The 17221-nt window shown below is 43.7% G+C and overlaps 7 protein-coding genes across 7 annotated transcripts; 4 read left to right on the plus strand and 3 right to left on the minus strand.

Moving 5' to 3' along the window:
• Position 1: 1 nt before the first annotated feature.
• Positions 2-673, plus strand: PUMCH_001696 (uncharacterized protein; the record flags this gene model as incomplete). The annotated part of the gene is made up of 1 exon (XM_063020735.1): positions 2-673. The coding sequence occupies one exon, from the start codon at positions 2-4 to the stop codon at positions 671-673; it is 672 nt and encodes a 223-aa protein (XP_062876805.1).
• Positions 674-1748: 1075 nt separating this feature from the next.
• Positions 1749-7535, minus strand: PUMCH_001697 (uncharacterized protein; the record flags this gene model as incomplete). Its single annotated transcript, XM_063020736.1, has 1 exon — positions 1749-7535. One exon carries the CDS (start codon positions 7533-7535, stop codon positions 1749-1751), a length of 5787 nt encoding a protein of 1928 aa, XP_062876806.1.
• Positions 7536-8385: 850 nt separating this feature from the next.
• PUMCH_001698 (uncharacterized protein) lies at positions 8386-10086 on the plus strand (the record flags this gene model as incomplete). The annotated part of the gene is made up of 1 exon (XM_063020737.1): positions 8386-10086. The coding sequence occupies one exon, from the start codon at positions 8386-8388 to the stop codon at positions 10084-10086; it is 1701 nt and encodes a 566-aa protein (XP_062876807.1).
• Positions 10087-10504: 418 nt separating this feature from the next.
• Positions 10505-11599, plus strand: PUMCH_001699 (uncharacterized protein; the record flags this gene model as incomplete). Its single annotated transcript, XM_063020738.1, has 1 exon — positions 10505-11599. The coding sequence occupies one exon, from the start codon at positions 10505-10507 to the stop codon at positions 11597-11599; it is 1095 nt and encodes a 364-aa protein (XP_062876808.1).
• A 1155-nt stretch (positions 11600-12754) lies between these two features.
• On the plus strand, positions 12755-13297 carry PUMCH_001700 (uncharacterized protein; the record flags this gene model as incomplete). The annotated part of the gene is made up of 1 exon (XM_063020739.1): positions 12755-13297. One exon carries the CDS (start codon positions 12755-12757, stop codon positions 13295-13297), a length of 543 nt encoding a protein of 180 aa, XP_062876809.1.
• Positions 13298-13363: 66 nt separating this feature from the next.
• Positions 13364-15541, minus strand: PUMCH_001701 (uncharacterized protein; the record flags this gene model as incomplete). The annotated part of the gene is made up of 1 exon (XM_063020740.1): positions 13364-15541. The coding sequence occupies one exon, from the start codon at positions 15539-15541 to the stop codon at positions 13364-13366; it is 2178 nt and encodes a 725-aa protein (XP_062876810.1).
• A 1041-nt stretch (positions 15542-16582) lies between these two features.
• On the minus strand, positions 16583-17038 carry PUMCH_001702 (uncharacterized protein; the record flags this gene model as incomplete). The annotated part of the gene is made up of 1 exon (XM_063020741.1): positions 16583-17038. The coding sequence occupies one exon, from the start codon at positions 17036-17038 to the stop codon at positions 16583-16585; it is 456 nt and encodes a 151-aa protein (XP_062876811.1).
• Positions 17039-17221: the final 183 nt, after the last annotated feature.

The raw sequence follows: 17221 nt of genomic DNA on the forward strand, positions 1-17221 counted from the left end.
CATGCCTAAAACAGACAGAAGAATCGACCGCTCGGGAACAGATCTATCCGATGTTCTAGGTTCTTCAGCCCGTGCCCGTAAGAAAATAAAATCCATTGAGGGTCTTCTTCAGAGAGATAACCTTCCTGCTGATGTCCGGATCGAGAAGGAAAGAGCTCTCAAAGCCTTACAGGCCGATCTTAAAAATACTCTTTTCAAATTGAAGACACAAAAGCGTGCCAAAAAGTATCACATGGTGCGCTTTTTTGAGCGTAAGAAGGCTCTTCGGAAGTTAAAACAAGCCAAAAAAGCTCTAGACGAGGCCACTGAGACTGCTGTAAAGAAAGACATTAAAAAGGCAAGACGTGCCATGCACCACTGTCAGGTGGACGTCGCATATGTGTTCATGTTCCCAAAATCTGAGAAGTACATTTCGCTCTATCCAGCTGAGAACAGCGAGTTAGACGATAATGAGAAAAAGGGAAAGCTACTCACCGACGAGAAACGTCTTGAGTTTAAGAAGAAGGTCGAGGAACTCATTGAGTCTGATAGACTTCCGTTCACATTCGAGGATGCCTTGGATGGTAAGACGATTATTGTTGACAATATTAAATGGCCTGAGCAAACGAAGGAGATTGATGCTCCAACTGCGGTTGCTGAAGCTGTCGTTGAAGAAGATGATTTCTTCGAGTAAGCTCCTTCTGCCTTGTGTCATCATATTTTTCATATTTAACTTGCATGAGCATCGCATATATTGGACCAAAGATTGACCCATGACCCGATGTTTGTCTTCTACATCGGGTTCACTTAGGTTGATGTGTAATGTTGCAGAGTCACTATGACTCATTTGAGGAGCACACCTCAGCATTTATATGGCCACAGACCTATTCTTTGAAGCTCTCACTTCACAAAATCTCCAAGAAATGTTATCAGAGCTTCCTGATATCACTCCAATTTTGGTCGTTGGGAGGAGGAGGAAGAACACCTATTTTGGAACAGTGCAGTTGCAAACCCGCCATTCTGATTGACCAACCCAACTAGCTGAACATTAGAGAGATCCAGCGAAAGCTTCTGCCACAACATCATTTTGAAATCGATTTTGTTGGGACTCGTACTCTGATTCCTAAGTGCCACGGAGACTTCAAAAAAACACCTATACATATCACTATAGAACGACGAAATATAATAAGCTAATTAGATTTTCAAAATATTTTATTCTTCATTGCTTCAAATGTTCTTTCTGGATTTATAAACTTGATGTGTCTAGTTCTGCAGAGCTGCCAATTTGTCTTCGTATACTGCTGTCAAGACTGCAGGGCAATGAGACTTAACTCGATGATTTTGCAGCCACTTTCATATTAAGGACTTACCCAAATGACAAAGAGGGGACTTATTTCACTTCAACAGATTGACTTGGATTTGATGGATCCGATCTCTTGGATGAGATATTAACGGGCAGTGGAGGATCAAATACTGGGTGTTCACGGGAGTTCACCCTATCAGCACAGAAGAGTAAAATAATTCGTGAAATTAGTACAAGATCTGCATGAGGTGAAAATTCATATTTGATTTTGGGCTTTTCTCTTTTTAGGGTTATTGAAGAACTTACATCACAATTCACTCTTTCGGTCAGAGGAGAGGAAAAGAGGACATTGCTTTGAAGCTACATTTATTCAATTTCCCTCCTCTCAAGTAATTGACTACTCTACTACTGAAGCCGTCGTGTGTACATTTTATTGTTACTATTTTAGAGCTCATTAAAATGTTGGCTAGCTCATGAGCTTGAGGGTCTGTTTATAAGAAATCTTCATTGCATCGTTGACACACAAAACAACAATTTCTTTTCCACAGAGTTTTTCATCAACCTCCACTTTGCAGTGTACTCTTCCTCGTTTACCTGACATTTCAGGAGAAGCTCTGCGCAAAGAGTAGAGCTCTCTTTGCGACTTATCGCAAAGAATGACAAACCACGATTCTTTCTGTTGCTTTGGGAAATAAGGTGCGTGGACTCTGAACTCCTTGGAGGATGGTTCGTTGTGTCGACGCAACTCTACTGAAACGGACAGTCTGTCTGTCTGAGTTGCCAGCAAGTCACCACTTGGAAGGTGCGATGCTACTCGAATGAAATTTTTCTTTTTCTGAGCGCTACTGCTACCGGCAAAGAGTTCATCGGCCAATTTGAGAACCGCGGGCGGCTTCATAGCTCCAACCTCAGCAAGAGTGATGGGCATATCATTTGGTACAGATCCTGGCCCATCAACCAATGCACATAGAGGATTCTCGTCAAACCATAGCCTCTGCTTCAAACACTGCATCACTTCGACGTATTGCAATGCAACACTCAAATAGCCGAGCTCAGCGGCAACCTCAACAAGTGCTTGCAAAATACGCAAAGCTTGGTCCAAAACAGATACCGTATCTTGAACGTAATCCACAATTGGAAGGTCGATATGTTCCATGTAGGCCTGGATCAACAAGTATGCCTTCACATGAGGATCCCAGATGAACTCGCACTCGAGATCCTCCGCGGGAAACCTCATGGATTGAGACAATTCCATGTTAATGAGCTCCTCTCCATGACGAGTAGCCAATTCATCGTACTCCGTTGCCATACATAAGACTTGCAAACACTGCTGGAAGTCCATAGAGGGATTCAGGCGCGAAAGGGCTTTACGAATTGTTTTATGCGACAAGTAATAGAATGAAGAGATCTGCAAGTATGGAGTAGGAACGAGCAGATCGCGGTCTCCTAACCGTACACACAGAGACTCCTGAAGATTTTCGATTGTTGCGTTGACAAGGCCGCTGAGGAATTCTGAAACTCCAGAGGGCGAAGTGTCTTCAATACCATAATACATCGGGTTATTATGAGCTCTCCGGTACAAAAATGTCCAGGTCAAAAAGTCTAAGGCCTCTTGTCTGGAGCTTATGGTACCACTGGCAATCTCTGCACCAATGTGATCATCCAACACTTTGTGTAAAGACGATTCGACAGGGAATCCAATATTCAAGAAATGCTTATAGAACACTTTCTTTGACTCACGGGTGTAGACAATTGCAATACCGCTGGTGTCAAAAGCTGGACGTCCTGCTCTACCCATCATTTGCAAAATATCTGTCAAATCCATGTCTCTGTAGTCCTCAATTTTGGAGTCAAAGAACTGAGTTCCCTTTATAATAACAAGATGAGCAGGCAAATTGACACCCCAGGCCAAGGTGGAAGTCGCAATCAAGATCTGAATCTTGCCGGCCTCAAATAGCTTATGAGACAACTGTCTATCGGCTTCCACCAAACCGGCGTGATGCAAGCCCATACCGAATTGCAACAGGAGCCTGAGAGTCTCGTCTTTCACTTTCTCCAATACGGTTTGGAGCTCCAGCTCGTCCATTTTCAAGAATCTTCTTGGGTTCAGCTCCAACCCACAGAGGTGAATAAGATCAAGGGCTGTGAGTCTTGTTTGACGTCTAGAAGCAACGAAAATCAACACGGGCTTCAGTGGCGAATGCTGCTTGATGGCCATGAATGCGGGCTTGTTCATAGTCTTCATCAAGGGACAGAAAGCCAAGTTGTCTGGGAATCCATCAATATACATTTGCAATGGGACCGGACGAACCGACTGAGAGAAATTGAAGAGCCCTTCTCTCACACGGAGCCATCCAGCCATATCGAAGGCATTCGATACCGCAGTAGACATACCCAAGAGTCGAATAGGTTTATTCGTCTGCATTGAGATATAGTTCATACGACTGACAATCATTTCCAAAATTGGACCACGATCACTGGCCAACAAATGAATCTCATCCATGATGACCAAGGAGACCTCTTGGACAAACTTTCTTGTTTGCCAATTACGGGATATACCGTCGAACTTCTCTGGCGTTGTAATGATAATACTGGCCTCTCTCACCTCCCTTGCTTCAGGCAAAGAGTCACCAGTAAGCTCGACCAATTTGTGCTTTGTGTTCTTGCAAATTCGTTGGCGCCAGTCGTCGACTCTCTCGCGCACCAAAGCTTTCATTGGGGCGATGTAGACGACCTTGGACTTTGGAAATTCCTTGAAAGCATGCCAAATCGCGAGTTCGGCAACAACAGTTTTACCCGAACCCGTCGGAGACCCCACAAAAATATTAGAGTTGGTGTTGTATAAAGAGTGGAACGTCATGGTCTGCATTGGATTGAAGTACTTGAAGCGAGGCTTGTAAATACCTTCAACCACAGGGTCATGCAATGCCGATATGGGAAGAGGTTGCAAGCGAAGTAAGTTTGTTCTGATAGTCTCGTTTTTGGGAGTGATGAGATGTTGAAAAGATACAGGGTGCACATTTTCTGCACCCAACCATGTGTCTGAAAGGACTCGAATCACTAGCTGGGCTGGAGGTGGGTCTGAGACTGGAATCATTACATCGAGTTGATGAGGCGAGCCCATTTGACCCTTGCGGAGAATGAACTTCTCAACATGTAGAATTTTAGTGTCTTCGGAATCCTCAACAAAGACCCAGAAGAACTGTGTCTTTCCGTGGAACTGATCATCCCATAAGAAATCGGGAATGAGAGAAATCAGCATGCGCACAACTTGTGTTGTAATTGGAAATATTTCCGCCTTAATTGTGACATATGGAAACCTGTGGATGTAGCTATAGATACGTCCACCCATTCCAGAGTTGTGCACCAAATCACCAAGTTCATAAGCTGGAGTGTTTCGAAGCTCTTGCATAGTGAAGTTAGAGTTTCTAAGGTACTTCAAAATCTGTTCGTTTAAATCGAACTGGGCGAGGGGATGGTCAAATGCCCAGATTCTCTTATCGACAGACTTACAAAGCGAGAGCATGATCTTTGCAAAATGACCCCAACGACGATTAATACCGATGAGAAAGAGTGCACGGCAAATACGCGCCGAATTTTGGGCAACATAATTGCAGTCAGAGACTAAAGAAGAATCCTTGAAAGCACAGTTCGAGACATAGGCTTGTAACAAGACATTCGTCTTCCACTGGTTTGACTCCTTCTCCCCCGAAACTTGGCATGGAAGTTGTTCATCTTCAAGTTTTTTCAATTCAACACCTTCTTCCTCGCGGAACTTGATGTTGTCGAACTCGCTACTCATACTGATCATGGCTAATAAGTCGGCTTCGGTAGCGGCAGGGTTGAGCATATTGTTAAAGATTTCAACGGAATTGTTGAGCAAATAGAAGTCAGATGCAATACGTCCCAAGTCTTTTGCAAGTAACGCGCCACTTTGTTCGTCAAAAACAATCATTTGAAGAGCGTGAAGTCTTCTGGCAGAGTCAACAATGAGCTTGCGGCGTCTATTGTGGAGCGACGGATCTTCTTGAAGCTCTTTCCACTCTATACCGTAAGCGAAAGGGTTTTGACGCATACGCACCATCATATACGTATAACCCAACCATTGGACTCCTTCGTCGATATTTGTGACTGTGCCTAACGAAATTTCAGCATTGAGGTTGTCAATAAGCTTGGCCAGAAGCTTAGACTCGATTGGATGCTGCTGAGTAATGAGAGACACATAATGATCGAGTCTGTCACTTGTGGTACAGAGAATACCGGTACCGAATTTCTCGAATTGAGGTCTACCAGCACGACCGAAAATTTGAATGACATCTGAGATTCCAAGGTCCACAAAACCACCTTGTTTGGCATCATACACCTGGGTGCCCTTGACGATGACCACGGCTGCTGGCAAGTTGACACCCCAAGCCAAGGTAGCGGTACAACACAAAACCTTGATGGCTCCGTTCAAAAACATCTTTTCAACGAGGTTTCTGTCGGAACGGAACATACCAGCGTGATGCATACCAAAACCGCGAGGAAAGAGTTCGCGCAAGTCTTTGCTTCGCTTCTTTCCGGCGGCTTCCTTTTTGAAGTAATCATAGTTACCACAAGTTTCTGAAGCATCGAACAAATCACTATGTCCGTTTGCTTGAGCCATATTGATGAAGGTTTGTGCTGTTTTGACGGTATCTTTTCTCGAATGAACAAACACCATCACTTGGTAGCCTTGTCGGAGGTTTTCTATCAAGCGATCGTATGAGACCCTGTCGATATTTTCACGAGCTGTTTTGGAGCCCGCTTTGCCTCGGGCTCCAATGAGTTCTTGTTTAAGAGGACATGGCCGGAACAGCTGGTCAAAGTAGAACATTCCTATGTTTCTGTTAACACCCAAGAAGTCGGCAACATCCATGTAGTTCGGTAGAGTGGCAGAGAGACCGACAACACGAATCATCAGTTGTGTACTTTCAACCTGTCTTAAGGTACGCGCAACAAGAGTCTCAATGACAGAACCTCTGTCTTCATGAAGAAGATGGACCTCATCAATAATGAGTAATTTCACTTTCGACACGAGATCGTTGTCGCCGCTCTGCTTACGAGTAATGACATCCCATTTCTCAGGGGTAGTCACGATAATCTGGGTAGTAGTAATTTCCGCTCGAGTCAATTGCATATCACCTGTGAGTTCTCTAACTCGGATTCCGAGCCATTTGAGTTTCTCCGAGTATTTCTCTACAATTTCTGCGGCCAAAGCCTTAAGAGGAGCCACATAAACAATTTTGAAAAGATCGTAGTCGATATCAAAGGAAGCGGGCTCGCGCTCGGTCGAAAATTGATCAATTGTGTGTAAGATAGTCAATAAAGCAACGTCCGTTTTACCGGCACCAGTGGGAGCACAAACGAGCATGTTCTCGTTGGTGTTGTAAGCCACTGGAAACACCAAACTCTGCATTTTGTTCAAAGTCTGGTATTTGGTGAAAGTGCCCTGACATAGATTATCGAGCTGGGACATTCGTACCAACTGAGAGTCTTTAATATAATGTCCAGTGACATTTTCAGGATATGGTATAATCAATTCTTCGTGCGTCGGATAGCTAGCACGCGTAGTTCCCGCCGGCAACAGATACAGTTTCCCGGTTATGGCAATTACATTTCCTACGTCTGGTTTCTTGAAGACATGGGCATATTGCCCATTTTTGCCGCCGACAGCACCCGTCGTGGATAACTTCTGGTTTTTCCTTTTCTCACGGTTGGCAATGAGCTGCTCCACACGTTCCTGCGGCGTAAGAAGCAGCGGATCTTTGTCAGGTTCATCGTTTGTTGCGTTCTCCTCTGAAAGCAAAGCGGCACGATTTTGAAGGATCAGCAGGATGAGCTCGAACTCGTCGAAACCCAAAATGTCAAAGAGATGCGATTGCACCTCCTCGTCGGAATTCTGCTCGACAAGTGTCTGTTTTACGAGTTGTAGCACCTCGTTTTCTGGTTGACCTCTAGCTAGACTGACTCTGCTACATTCTGCACCGATTTTGGCCACAACAGCAGTATTTTCGATAGCTCCTATTTCAGAAACAGCATTGAGAGATGCAACTTTGTCCAAAGAGAGCTCTGCAAAGGTAGCAAAGAGCGAATCTAGGTCCATGGCTAGCGGCTGTTCAGTATCCACTTTTGGCGTCTTCTGTGCGGTTTCAGAACGCATTGTCGCTAATATGTCCATCATTGGCGCCATGGCCAGCATGTACGAGCTCGTCGACGAAGCTGAGTACGCCATTGTAGAATTGGAAGTAGTTGTAGTTTGCTAAATTGAAGTGAGACACTTGCGGTGAAAAGTTGGGGTACCAATGATAAAGAAAAACAGGAAGTGGTGAAATTTGAAATTGATAGGGATTTTGGTGGTATTTATAATCCGATTGTGATTCTGCAATTGCGGTTTGTGTTGGCGCTGAAGGTGGTTTTTATCTGGTGGCAAATCGAGCAGAGAGTACACTGGGAAGACTTACGAGAGAGGCGCAAAGTGATGAGACTGGAGAAAATTGAGGTTTGTATTCTTAGAAATATTGATTCTAGTATTTCAGGATTTCTACGGCAATAATTGGGACCGTTGGTGGTTGTCAGGTCCCAAGAATTGACTCCAGAGGAGGGGATGCTTGAGCTGTGCTGCCGATAGGCTAGTAATGATTAGATCTATCATCAAAATTACAAAAGTTCGAAACTCTGTTCGTAAAGCCAGTACGTATCTATCCAAGTATAGCATCACTGAACATATTAAGCTAGGACATGAATGGATGGGGTCTTGTTCAAGAACAGAGTGGAAATGTCATAGCAGAATTTTCGAGAAGTCTACAACTTACCAAGATTTATTGTGCTTTGTTCACTTTGAGTGGCTGCAAATTGGCTAACTCTACAACTCAAAGTTCAAACTAAGTCAACCTCAAATTAAATCAAACCAAAATTAAATCTCCCCCAATTGGTGCAAAATATTGATTCTCTTGATTTAAAAAAAAAACAAACAGACCACTCTTTTGTGTCTTCTTTCTCTACTCCACACTTTCCTGTCTCATCACATCTCATCTCATCACATCTCATCTCTTCGCACTCAAAATTTCCAACACCTACTCACAATGGCCAAAAAAAGTAAGGTCCAGAAGCAGCAAAAAGCACCTGCTCCGCTGAAAAAGCGCAGTCACGACTCCGGTGATGATGTATCTGACACAGAAAATTTGGTCCAGGAATTGGATGAGGATTTTGACGAAGTTGCACAGCTCTTGGGTGAAAACGTTCAAGACCCAGAAGACAAAAAGAAGGCTATCAAGGACCAGAAGAAGTTGGAGAAATTGCAAAAGCAATCAGAGGCTCAAGATGCCGCCATCCGTCCCGCTGTTGTTGCTCCTGAGGTGCTGAAGGACGCCGACGACACCGACAACTACGAATTCGAGAAAGCAGGCTTTTCTGGGCCCACCATGGCTGCTATCCGCGAAATGGGATTTTCCAAGATGACTGCTGTCCAGGCCAAGACTATTCCTCCATTGTTGGCTGGTCGTGATGTATTGGGTGCTGCCAAGACTGGTTCTGGTAAGACATTAGCCTTTTTGCTTCCCGCCGTCGAGCTCCTCTACTCATTGAAGTTCAAGCCAAGAAATGGAACTGGTGTCATTGTTATTTCGCCCACTCGTGAGTTGGCCCTTCAGATTTTCGGCGTGGCCCGTGAATTGATGGCTCATCACTCTCAAACCTTTGGTATTGTTATTGGAGGTGCCAACCGTCGTACTGAGGCTGAAAAATTGGCTAAGGGTGTCAACCTTTTAATTGCTACTCCTGGTCGTCTTTTGGATCACTTGCAAAACACTCCAGGTTTTGTGTTCAAGAACTTGAAGGCCTTGGTCATTGATGAGGCTGACCGTATTTTGGAGATCGGTTTCGAGGAAGAAATGAAGCAAATTATCAAGATTTTGCCTAACGAAGACAGACAATCCATGTTGTTCTCTGCCACTCAAACAACCAAGGTTGAGGATTTAGCCCGTATGTCTTTGAGACCAGGCCCATTGTACATCAATGTCGTCCCAGAGTCCGACGTTTCCACTGCTGACGGTTTGGAGCAAGGTTACGTTGTCTGTGAAAGTGACAAGCGTTTCCTTCTTTTGTTCTCTTTCCTTAAGCGTAACGCCAAGAAGAAGATCATTGTCTTCCTCTCATCTTGTAACTGTGTCAAGTATTTCGGAGAGCTCCTCAACTACATCGACCTTCCAGTCTTGGACTTGCACGGAAAGCAAAAGCAAGCCAAGAGAACTAGCACTTTCTTCGAGTTCTGTAACGCCAAGCAAGGTATTTTGATCTGTACCGATGTGGCCGCCAGAGGTTTGGACATCCCTGCCGTGGACTGGATTGTCCAGTTCGATCCACCAGATGATCCTAGAGACTACATTCATAGAGTTGGACGTACTGCTCGTGGTACTTCTGGAAAGGGTAAGTCATTGATGTTCTTGACGCCGTCAGAGTTGGGCTTCTTGCGTTATTTGAAGGCTGCCAACGTTCCTCTTAACGAGTACGAGTTCCCAACCAACAAGATTGCCAACGTCCAGAGTCAATTGACTAAGCTCATCAAGTCTAACTATTGGCTCCATCAAAGCGCCAAAGATGGATACCGCTCGTATCTACAAGCATACTCGTCTCATCACTTGAAGACCGTGTATCAGATCGACAAGTTGGATTTGGTGAAGGTTGCTAAGTCTTTCGGTTTTGACATTCCACCAAAGGTTAATATCACCATTGGTGCTAGCGGCAAGTCCATTGAGAAGAAGCACAAGAAACAAAGAAGGGCCTAGGGGTATTGTATTATAATAGAACATTGCATTGAAATTTTTGTACGAAGATAGTAAGAAATACCCTGAATTAGTGAAATGAGGATTGTTGCAGTCCATTTCTGCGCAACATTACTCATTTCCTTTGCTTGTAGTAACGATACAAGTTGTGTATAGGCTCTTCCCTTTAACAGAATTGCCTAAAATTTTCGAGAGTTCTGAAACTTCATTTACCAATCCTTCTCGTTTCCTTTAATCCGCAACTGAAAGATTTCTGACAATGATCAGCTGCATTGCATCAAAGCAGTTTTCAGGCATAACATACAGGTATGAAACAATTGGAGGCAGGAATATATTATGTGCAAATTAAGACCTAAAGGATTAATTAAGACATTTTCCTACTTCATTTCCGTCATTTTGTACAGATAAAATTCTTTCCCCGATGCTTTTGGTTGTAGCTATATCAGCTCTCTTTTGTTGTGGTGCTTTGATTCTCTCCTTTAGTCTCGCCCGCAGATTAAACGAGCTATTCACACTCATCAATAAAACACCACGGAAACCTAATTATGACTGCGATTTGACTAACTCTTGGTATCTTGTAGCCAATGGAAGCTCTAGGGTTGGAAGAAAGGTATTGCTTGTTTTGGCAGAAAGAGGTGCACATTTGTATTTGATGCATTCTTCAGAGGAGAAGAAGATGTATAAGAAATTAGCATCCAATTTGAGACGAAGAGCCAAACATTGCACAGTGACCCTAAAAACTTGCGATTTGCTGCTGCAAAAAAGCATTGACTTTTTTGCAAGCAGGATCATGTCCAAGTTGCAAGGCAAATTTACTGGCTTCTTGTATTTCACCACAGAGAGCAATTCTTCGGACTCGAGTGTTTCGGAAGTCTTCCATTTGATGAATAGAATCCGGCGGTTTATATTCTATCGTCCAGATATGCCAAGACCTCGTGTCGTTTTTGCCTCAAATTTAGGCGCAAGTCCCTTCTCCCGAGATCAAAGGTGGGATAGAGCCTTGACTTGTTTGGAACACTGGCAAGACACTAAGCGCTATTTTGGTTTTTATTGTACTGCTTCTTACCCTCAAGTCACTTTTGCGAACACAGGATGTATCTGGAATGGCTCAGAATCTTCCTTCGCGTTTATCGTCCATTGGCTCTGCCACAAGATCAACGTGAGAATGCCGTGCCAACAAGAAGAACATTCTGTTTTGTTTGCACTACTACTGAAAGAAAAGGAGAATGTGTGTGGCATATACTTTGTGAATGATAGCGAGTGGTGTAAAGCGCCCCAATTTGAAAGATTAGGCGAATACGGCAAGAAGATTTTAAACTACATACCAAACACAAAACCTGAAGGAGATGCTCTACGTGGTTCGTCAATGGTGAAATACTTCGGAGAGGAGCCGAAGTTGAGTCCCAAAGAAAAATCAGCCAAAAACAACATCCTAATGTTCAAGGAATTACCAATGAATGAATCCCTCGAATTGAGTGATATGGATCGGATTATGACACGTCTTTTTTATTCTTGATTTCTGAGAGCGGCCTCTTTTATAAATGACAGCTGAGTTCCGGACCCTTCCCTTTATGGTGGTCGAAGACCCGTAAGCACTGTCAAAGCATTTCAATCAGCTGCTGATCATACAATTTCAACGTCGCGACCTTTGCTCGTTTATTCTAAGTCAAGGGAAGCCTGTTTTCAACATGAACTCTTCGAAGAGATTTAATCCCTCCCTCTCCTCGATTGCGAGATAGAAGACCACCTCTCTTGAATTGGTATCCCGGTCAGTATAAGAAAGAAATTCAGAAAGCTATGAACAGGACCTTTCAATTGTTTGGAGCCAGTCGTTCCACCTAAACCGCCCAAGGATCTTGCCCCTCAAGCATATGCCAGAACATCTTCTTTGAAATTGACGCAAACACAGGGCTTGCTGACACCTTTGACTCCGTTTGTACTTGGGCTGCTCAATTAGCCTTCAATTGCAGCGCACGTTTAGATTCCTGCTAGTTCCTCGAAATGAACTGGCATAAGATTTGAGGCAATTTGTCAATGTTTAAACACAATGAATAGATATTACTCCAAGAATTGAGGAGTATTGGTATTTTTCATATTGCAATTGTCAGTGCCGACTAATAATTGAGCATAATTGGCGACCTGCAACACAAAAGAGCGTTTCCTTCAATAAAAGCTGTTTGCCTCGAAACAGAAATCGGGTATTGAAAGTGCAGTGGGTATCAACGGATATTTACCTTGCAAGAAGTGCTGCTATAAAACCTTCTTGGATTCTTGGGTATAGAAACAGAAGAGGGCCTGGGGTTGTTGAATTTTAATCGAAGTTTACATCGAATTTTGTATGAAAAATAAAAAAAAACTTTCTTTTTCTAAAAACCAGGAGATATCAGGTATTTGTTGAGTTTCGGACCTGAATTTATGTGGAGGAGGATTTGTGTACACTCGAACCAAGGGCTTCAATAATTGTATTCCTCGATCAAAACACAAGCACATCGTATTTATATAACGATTTAAAAAGTGAGTGATTTTGGGCTTATCTCGTGTCATCTCATCTTATCTCATCTCATCGCATCTCATCTAGTTCATCAACCTCCCGCATCGCATCACTTCACTCTATACAGAGAACTGACCCCAGACAAGACAACAATCTTCCACAGAACACATAAACAACAAAATGAAGATACTTAACGAACGAGAAGCTTTTTTGCTGGATTTCGAAGTTCTGCAGCATCTCAAAGATTACAAAGAGAAGTACAATTGGCTGTTTTCTGCAGAGGACGACGCAAAGTTCAAAGGACGCAAGAAGCGCTTCACAGGCGCTGGCTTAGGACTAGAGGTTATGACGAGGGATGTTCTTCTGTACACTGAACTGCGCTCTGCGGCAAATATTACCTCGAAGCTGGTGTTACTGGAGTTGATGACATACTTGAACACGCTAGATCTAATGAAGATCGAAAAGCTCCAAATTGTCAATTCCTTACCCAGATCAATGGTTCACTTGTACGGCCTAGTGGAAGAATGTGACCAGCGCTTCGATGAGGCTACATGTGAAGCTCTACTAGAGAAGGTAAATGAGTTGGTTCCCCTTCCTGAAGAAGAAGAGGCTGAGGAAGAAGAGGCTGAAGCTGAGGAGGAAGCTGTTGAAGAGGCAGTTGCTGGTGCAGATGCTGCTGAAACTGAAGAGGTTTCTGAAGAGATCAAAATGGAGGTTGACTAAACGGATATCATTATAATAATATATACACATGCATTGGCGCGCCATGATTACATGACACTACTTCTATTAAATGAAATCGCCCATTAAGCCTTTGGGCGCTTCTTCCGTGGTCGGGCTCTCTGTGACTTGCTCTTCCTTGTATTGTGGCAGGAATGCTTTGAGACCTACTGTATTCCAGTCGTTTTTCATCTTGAGAACTCGCTCGCTAATATCACAGAAGATTCCAGCAGGCCCATCAAACGTATCAACTTTGTCGTTGAACTGAGTCCAAGTATCCTCGGCATTTTCAACGGGCACTTTGTCTAATTCCTCGTTCTCTCGTCTAATAACATCCACTGACAAGATCTTTGATAGTTCAGCGCCATCTGGGCCCGTGTCCAAACTATCTTCCTTTGTTAGTTGGAGTTCATCGGGAAGATCAACATCGAAATGATTCTCAACCAAATGATCTACTATGGGCCAGCCATAAGCGTTGGAGAAACGTCGACGTACAACAATGTTGTTGTGAGCATCTGGTTTGAGCCGTACTAAAACCTTTCTCCACAGCATCAGTTTATGATACTCTCGAGCAATAGCTTCTTCCAATTGCTCGGTCATATTCCCTAATATCACCAGTCTGATTTCCTCGCCTTTCGAGGCAATCATTTTGATCATTCCCTTTCTTTCTGCATCACCTACGCTTTGCAGACTGCTTCTTCTCTTGACGCCATTCAGTGATGAGATAAGGGCCGCCTCATCTTCCACCTCCTTAACACTCTTTTCGGCTTTTGGAAGATCGTTCTCTGTATAAACCTTGTCATGAAATATAACATTTTCTCTAGACTCCGGATCTGTTAAATACTTCTTGGAGGGTAACGGAGGAAGAAGGAGTGATGCAGCACTTTCAAGCATCAGCGGCTTAGGAAGTTTGAGGTAACGCTCTTCTACCAGGGCTTCCTCATCTTCATTCTTCAGTTTCCGCTCCGATTCATCATGACTGTGTTTCTGCGGCATGAAGTATGACATAACGGCCAGTAACACCAGGCTCTGGGAATCTTGAGCGTCCGGAAGATCGCGAGGAATTTTGGCACTCAGCTTTGGGTCATCGCCTGGTTGGCCTGTTTGAGGCCCTAGCAAGGTTGAGAGACCCTGATAATCCAAGTAGAGTAAGGCAGATGTTCTTAGGGGAACGATGCCATCGTTGAAGGCATTGGCATAGACTGTGCGACGAACGAAACGTTTGAGCACCCTATGAGTGGGTCCGGATGGGAGCAAAAGAAGAAGTGGTTTATTGCCCTTTTCTGTGAACTGAAGACCAAGCTCGTGGCCGGTACGACCAGCTATACCCGCCAGAAGCGCCATTTTTACATATGCCGGGTTATCGTGGGCAACACCGAGCATAGGTGATGCTAAAGTTATGAAGTTTGTGGGTTGAAGCTTTTGGAACACCCATGGGTAGTTCGCTTCAAGGTATGCAATGGCAAATGTCTGCACTGGCCCGCCCAACGAGTGGCCCACGAAGGAGATCTTGTTTGCGTTTTCAAAAGCCTCGTTTTGCAAGAGGCCAACAACGTACTCGGCAACCCGGCTGCCCAAGTACTTGATTCCGCGCTCAGTCTTACAGATATTCCCAAAGAAGCCCTTCACCACCACATTTTCGCGGGAATTATCGATGGCTTCTTTTAAAAAAAGCATATCCGCTGACACATTCGAGTGGAGTCCATGGGATAGTATGACTAAATGAATGGGTTTACTAGTATCGGGTACGGGAAGGTTCCACAAATCGAGGGTGTCATGGACAGATACCACGAGATCATTAGCTTTGGCAACCACTTCAGACATATCACGACTCTCGGAAATGCACACATCAAAATTGACCAGTTGCGACGTATTAAATATTATTTGCGACACTACATCCACTGACCAGTGGTATTCTTCTTTAAACACATGGCATGGCAATTCCACCCAGAACGTCTGGCCCGGATGCAATTGGGGCTCAAACAGAGGCTGTTCCGCCGTGATGAACGTTTTCTTATTGCGCTCATAATCCAGAGGACGACAATCAACGTAGATCGAGTATGGGCCCGCCAAATAGGCTGCTCGAAGCGCCAACGGCTCCAAATTACGAACCCGGAGCCAGAGACTGCGCGGCGGCAGTTTGGCGTAGTCTTCAGCTGAGCTGCATGGCTTGTAGGCAATGTCAAAGCGAAAGATTTGGCCAATTCGGAGCTGGTGACTGCTTTTGTGGAGTAGAGGCGAGGCCATAATTGCAGGGTTATGAGCAATTGGCGGGTGTGATTTCCCGATACGGCAGTTTCGGCGGGTTCGTTATGGGCGGCGAATTGCTCTGTGGAAAGAAAAAAAAACCGTGTTCGTGTTTTGGAGGAAGAAAGCTGATCGTTTAGAGTATTTAGCTAGATTGCTCTGGCTGCAGGAAGAAGAACGATGCATGCGATAATGGAAGCTGGGTATGCTGTATTATTTATGTAATTTCGAAAGTTAGTTCGAAAAGATGCTTTTCATCTTTGATCTAATTAAGCCGTGTCTTTTTCTTTTTTTTTCTGTCACGCTTCTCGGGCTGCAAACAGAAGAAATACGGATTCAAAGGTATCTTTGCTTGGAACTTGATGCATAGTAATACCGACTAAAATGTGGTAATAAATTTTTAAAATTACACAATCCGAGCATGTTCATTTCTTTCTGGTTGCGTGACGTATGATGTCTGTTATTGAAGGCAGTCCAAACATATCCCATGCGGTCACTGCAGCAAAAGAAGTGAAACAACTCAAACCGGCCAGCATTATAATATTTATGCTAGCGACAATTCTAGCCAAGCCTATGATGAGACCTTTTTTCATATCCAGAATATACCAGGTATAAATTCCAACCATGAACGCCAGCGCCAAAAGGTGAAAACCAACCCCGTAGCAAAATTCTTTCCAACCCATTCTGGTAGTGAAGCGCAAGATAATGGATATATTAAATAAGTATCAAATGCTTTTATGGGCTGAAGTTGCATAATATATCAAAAAATTTTATGGCATATCAAAAATGTAGTCAAGGTAATGCGAGTCTCAGCGAAAAAATCGACTCTCAAGAACTGAAAAAAATCAAGTAAAAAAAAGCCTTTGTAAAATGATCTAATTCTGGAGCGATGGTCGGGGGAGGCTTTTTATAGTTGAAGACGCTGCTTGTGGCCGAGCGGTGGGTCTAGACGAACCCAGTTCGACGTTGACTGAATACAAGGGCGAGGTCTTAAGAAAAATTGCGACAAAGCAGAAGTGCTTCATTCATTTCTCCAAACCATTATTGCTTTTCAATATTGTATTTTACCTTGAATAGACCTTTTTCGCTCACTGTGAATGAAAGGACATATTTGATATCTGACACATCAGTATGCAGATCGCTTGTTTTAAGAGCAGACTCGTGTATGATTGCACCGGTTATCTTTGACAAACTCGCCGAAAAAGGAATCTTATGAACATACATGACTTGCAAAAACAATGCACATAACAATACATTATCTGTTCTGCTGTACTGCTCAACATAAATAAATATACGAAACATGACACATATATATGCACTCCTGGTGTTGATGTGGCTGCAAAAAGAAGTCTGGTGTCTATCTTCGAAAAGGAGTCGAAAATAATAGGACTTTGCCCAGTGCAAGAGTTCAAGAAAAAAATGAGTAAAAGGATAAATTGACTTGCTCAGGTTTCGCTCAGAGCGAAAAATCTTCAACACTCTCAGTCCACACATCATAAAACAGGCACTACTTGTGAAATGAGACGGATCGACAATTACTTCTACATTGATTTAATTATTGAGCTTGTTTTTGTTTAGTGACTTAAATGTTCAATGGAGTCGTGTCCATAATGCAAAAAGTGTTATTGCAAAGTGTAGGAGTCAGGCATCTCAGTGCAATCTTGAGAGAGATGCAGACCA

Source organism: Australozyma saopauloensis, chromosome 2 (genome assembly GCF_035610405.1).
Source record: "Australozyma saopauloensis chromosome 2, complete sequence".
NCBI lineage: Eukaryota > Fungi > Ascomycota > Pichiomycetes > Serinales > Metschnikowiaceae > Australozyma > Australozyma saopauloensis.